This window comes from Egretta garzetta, unplaced genomic scaffold (genome assembly GCF_000687185.1).
Source record: "Egretta garzetta isolate BGI_Z169 unplaced genomic scaffold, ASM68718v1 scaffold69, whole genome shotgun sequence".
Lineage (NCBI taxonomy): Eukaryota > Metazoa > Chordata > Aves > Pelecaniformes > Ardeidae > Egretta > Egretta garzetta.
This window is the reverse complement of record NW_009260790.1, coordinates 3,350,932-3,355,534: the sequence shown is the minus strand read 5'-3', so window position 1 is coordinate 3,355,534 and position 4,603 is coordinate 3,350,932. Positions and strand designations below refer to the sequence as shown.

Below are 4,603 nucleotides of genomic sequence, written 5' to 3'. Positions count from 1 at the left end.
TGGTGTGGGTGTGTGTTAAAAAAAATTCCTGTCCCATTCTCCCTTAACACCCCCCTTTTTCTTTTTACTTTTTTAAAAAAACCTATTTATTTATTTTTAAGTACTTGCATGCAGTTGCTTACAGACAGGTGAGGGAAGAAAAACCCACACAGGATTTACTGCTGATGAAAGGCTGGACTATCAAATATTGTATCTCCAGCTATTTGGAACATCTTAAGTATAAGGTAATGCACTGATGACAGAAACACACCAGGAAATAAATCCATCTTAATGAGTGGCTGTGTCCAGTTCGGCCAGTTGGCAGGGTGTGCAGTAAAAGCCATGCCCGCTGCTGCAAAGCAAATCCCTGGACCCTATTTCCTAGGAAGCAGCCGACCTGGTTTGGGGAGAGCAGCGACAGTTTTCCCTTCCGACACCGCTGAGTGAAGACCAAGGGATACAACTGCTCCATGACTGCACGTGCACCGATAGCTCAAACCAAAATAACAGCTCATGAGGACAACACAGGGACTTGCTTTTCCAGAAAATGCAATCACAAATTCCCAGTTTATCTTTTCCTAGCACAGCAGCTTGTAGCGGAGGACCCAAAACAGGGCAAGCTCTCAGCATATATGTTGCTTGGTGTGAGTTTCTCCTGACTCCAGAGGCTGCCCAGCCATCCCCAGATCCCAGCGCAACCAGGATGATGGGATGCAGATCACAGTCCATGGGACAAATCCCACCTGTAGCAAGCCCAGGAAGCAAACCTGCTCCTCAAGAGGGAAGACAAGACACGGCTTTTTGCCCAACATATTTAAATACAAGTAACTTGCACCACGCTGGCCATAAACTATAGTATTTTATTTTTAACCAAACTCTCAGTATTGCAGAAAACACGTCTGGAAGTTACCTATCAGGAATAAACTAAGCTGTTACAAGCTTCCAGCAATGTAAACTGTCTTCCCCAGCTAAACCCAGGGTTTTCCCATCCCAGCATAGAGCAAGCCAAAGAGCCATGGGAATAGCAGACAGTGGAGACACGGAGCAGAAAAGCTTGCCATGACAACTAATTCATCCTCAGAGAAATGACGTTCGACAGCATTATTCTCCAGTTTTGTCAGGTTCCCCGACAAAGCAGCTTCAGAAAATCCTAGGGGCTGTCAATCTGCAGCAGAAACCACGTCAAAACTAAACTTACAGTTCTCATCTTAGCAGATGCTCCGCATGTTTTCCCCGTGTCAGAAATCCTTCTTAGAGTCAATGTTATGACAGAGAAAGACTGAAACCCAAACGCTTTGACACAAGCACTGCTGCCAGAAAACTGCATTATGCAGCAGATAGTCTTTGGGAATTTGTGTGTTAAGAAAAAAAAAAACAACAGAGCTACACTAAAAAAAAATTATTAAAAAAACAGAGAGTTGGGTCCTTCCCAAGCAAAAGCATCTATCGTTGTGAAGCGTATATGCTGATTTCCATCTTGACACAGCATGGCAGAAAGCCAAAGGCTGCCAGTACTCCAACCTCGGGATGTGGTTTTGCTCGAGCTGGGGAGGTTGGGGGAAGGAGGGTCGGTCCCTGTCGCACGGCTTGGGAGAACAGAGCAGCTCATCTCCCCAGGCGGAGCAGAAAGCATTTCACACCCTTAAAAGCATTCTAGAAAACCAAACAGAAGTGCATCTGCATCCCGATCAGGTACAATGGGACACCTGCAGGTGACAACGCCAAACATAAGCCTCAGCTCGACAGGTTCACGCAAGACATCTGTTGTGTTGCTAAGGTTTAAAAGCAAAGATTATGTGTATTTCCCAACAGCTTTTATTTACCCTTTAAATAATGTCCAAAACCCGCTGGAGGAAGTCAGATGCAAAGCGCAGGCAGGAATGTCCAGCTAGCAAGCATGTTTTTTTTTTTTTCCCCAATTATTAAATCCTAATTTTGATCCTCTGGACCAGGCTTGGAAACACAACACAGAAAGTTAATCGCAGGTGCAAAACAGCTTAGGGGTTAGAGAAGCATCTCTAAAGCCAATTTTAAAAAGGCGGGAGGAGCGGGGAAACCCCTCAGTGCCTCAAATAGCACATGCTTGCGCAGATCTGGGGATGGAGAAGCTGCATCAAGTTTTGTCTGGTCTGACCAGACTGCTTGATAGTACTGTAAATATTCAAATGCATCTACTTTGCTAGATCCTCATTTTCTAAACATTTGAGCAGAAGAAACAACCATCCTCCAAGGTTTCACACCCACACTGTGTTATTTTTCTGAAGGAATACAAGACTAACAATAAACTCAACTCCCCAAAGGCAAGTTGCCATCAAAATAACCCTTCAAGCTTGACCTGCCACAGATGCGGATTTTACTCTTATGGCACAGGAACAGCGGGCTGGGAATAACCACCCTGGATTGCAAAGCAGCGAAAGTCCTGTCCTATAACCCTGCTCCAACATCAAGAAAGAAAAAAGAAATCCAGGCTGTTAGTAAGACAGAGCTGAAGCATCCCCGCCAGCTCCCATTACCAGTTATTCACCAGATCCACAGCAGAAAATCCCATGCCAAAGTTTTTAGTAGTTATCCGACAAGCAGAACAGGGCGTTTCTGTCCCACTTGCGTTTAGGGGGATGCAGAAGGTGCTTTCTCACTCATCTTGGCTCTCCAGGTGTTCTCTGCTTGCACCAAGCTGGGCTTCAGTTTGTACACAGGCTAAAATTAATCTCCAAGCACCCAAAAAGCCGCAGCAGTGGGATTTAAGCAGTCATGTCTTGTCCAAAAGTACGTGCAATTCAATTAACTCGCCAGGATGGATCCAGGAGTCCTGTTCTGCTTGGATCCATCGCTGTGGAGGCCAACGCAAGCCCCTTGAAGCATCATATTATATTTTGCACCCTACAGCCCTCCTGGTCCCAGAGAAGTGCCTTTATATTTCAGCAGCAGAAACGTTTTACAGCGTTCAGAAATTAGCCTAAAGCCCTACCAAGGAGGAATTGCAGCTGCTTAAAATAACACCTAAAGAAACGCTAGAAGGGCAATCGAAACAGAGCTCTGCCAACACTGATCAAACTGGCCTGGCCCTTCCTAAAAGCTGTGTGTCTGCCAGTTGGCAAAACATTTTATAACTCTTCTCCTCCTTTCAGAGCACTTCAATTTTCCCTTCTCTCTCCTCCTGAAATTATTTAAGAGCCTGTTATTTATCCTGCTAAAGTAATTATCCACTGCAGTGGAACAAACAGATGAAAAATATTAAATGCAGGCAAAAAAACCCCACTAGGTTTAAGCACTTCTCAAATCCCGGTAGCGCCGTCAGGCAGCCAGCAGCCCGCTCCTGCAAAACCTCTCTCAATCCAAGGTTTTCCTACCTGCAGGCATCTCTCCTGGTCCCAAGGACCCCAATTCACAGGCGTGGGTGGCATCAGTGGTTCCCATCCCGAACCAGCTCCTCTTCTCTGCAACTCTCAGCTGTTTTAAGAAGTGCTTGAACCCGCAGGGTTTTTGACCTGGCCTTTTTTTTTTTTTAAAAAAAAAAGAAGTCAACAGATTTTCAGGGAAAAAAAGCCTCCAAGGGAAAGTTCTTGAATGAAATTAAGAGGCCGTGTAATAGTACTGAGTCAGAGCACATTAGTCATAAGGGAATGCTCATTTTCACATGCCACAAAAAATTCTCCCTCCAAACAGAATCGTAGAAGCTTATGTTCTCAACCAGGGGAAAAAAAAATAAATAATAAAGGTGTGTGAAAGGACCCAGCCCTGGCTGGATGACTGCTTGGGCTGGAAGGAGAAAGGGACTCTGCAGAACAGAACAACTAATTGCACTTGGCAATCAGGAGCTATGGCGTTAATTTAGGGGTGGAAGATAGCAACTGCCTCTAACCCACTCCAGGCTCTTCCTCATACTTTGCAACTGCTGATTCTGCTTGTCAACAGCCCCAGCGGCACCGCAGGGTAGCATTTACAGAGACATTTAGACCTTTTGGGCTCAATTCTCTTATCCAGTGTTAAAAAAAGTGCCTATTCCATCAGACACATTTAATAATAAGTCTTAGGCTGCTTTCCTTGAAAAAAATTCTTATCTGTACTGGGAAGGATTATTTTTGCATGGTATTTTATTGTTTTTCTCGTGCAGCCGTGCCATCAAGGACTTCAGTGGCAGCTTCCCCGCCTCCAGTTCAGCTTTTGCTACTATCAGTTGCGTCACAAAAGCCCCAAACCCTTTTCTAGGGATGTAAGAGGCAAAATAAAGCCTTAATTCCTAGGTAGAAGCACACTATTTTATGAAAGCAAAGCATGGGGAGCAAAAGGTCTATGGGAGCCACGGGATTTGGGATAGGGATAAACACCGTTAAATAAGACGACACTTCCAGTCCTCCAAAACCTGCACCAGTTCGAGCCGACCCATTTGGAAATCAACTGCTAGACAGGAAAAAAGCGGATTTTAGTAAAAAAAAAAGAAAAAGAAAACAAAGCCTCTGGGAAACCAAACGATGAGCAATATCCTGTCTGCGCTGCTGCCAAGCATTGCACTCAGATGAATGAGCGAGACCTCGGCAATACCTGCACCATGCTTTTCTTCTTATCCCTGCAAAACAGGCCATACCAAGTGCTTTGAAGCACAGCTTTTCCTTTCCCCCCCCCC

The 4,603-nt window shown here is 45.1% G+C and overlaps 1 protein-coding gene across 1 annotated transcript in view; it reads right to left on the bottom strand.

Moving 5' to 3' along the window:
• Positions 1-3,439, bottom strand: part of FBXO42 (F-box protein 42) — a 38,247-nt gene extending 34,808 nt beyond the window's left edge. The window contains exon 1 of the mRNA XM_009646487.2: positions 3,330-3,439. Within this exon, the coding sequence (XP_009644782.2) occupies positions 3,330-3,396 (67 nt within the window). The 5' untranslated portion in view covers positions 3,397-3,439. The remainder of the gene's footprint in view (positions 1-3,329) is intronic.
• Positions 3,440-4,603: the final 1,164 nt, after the last annotated feature.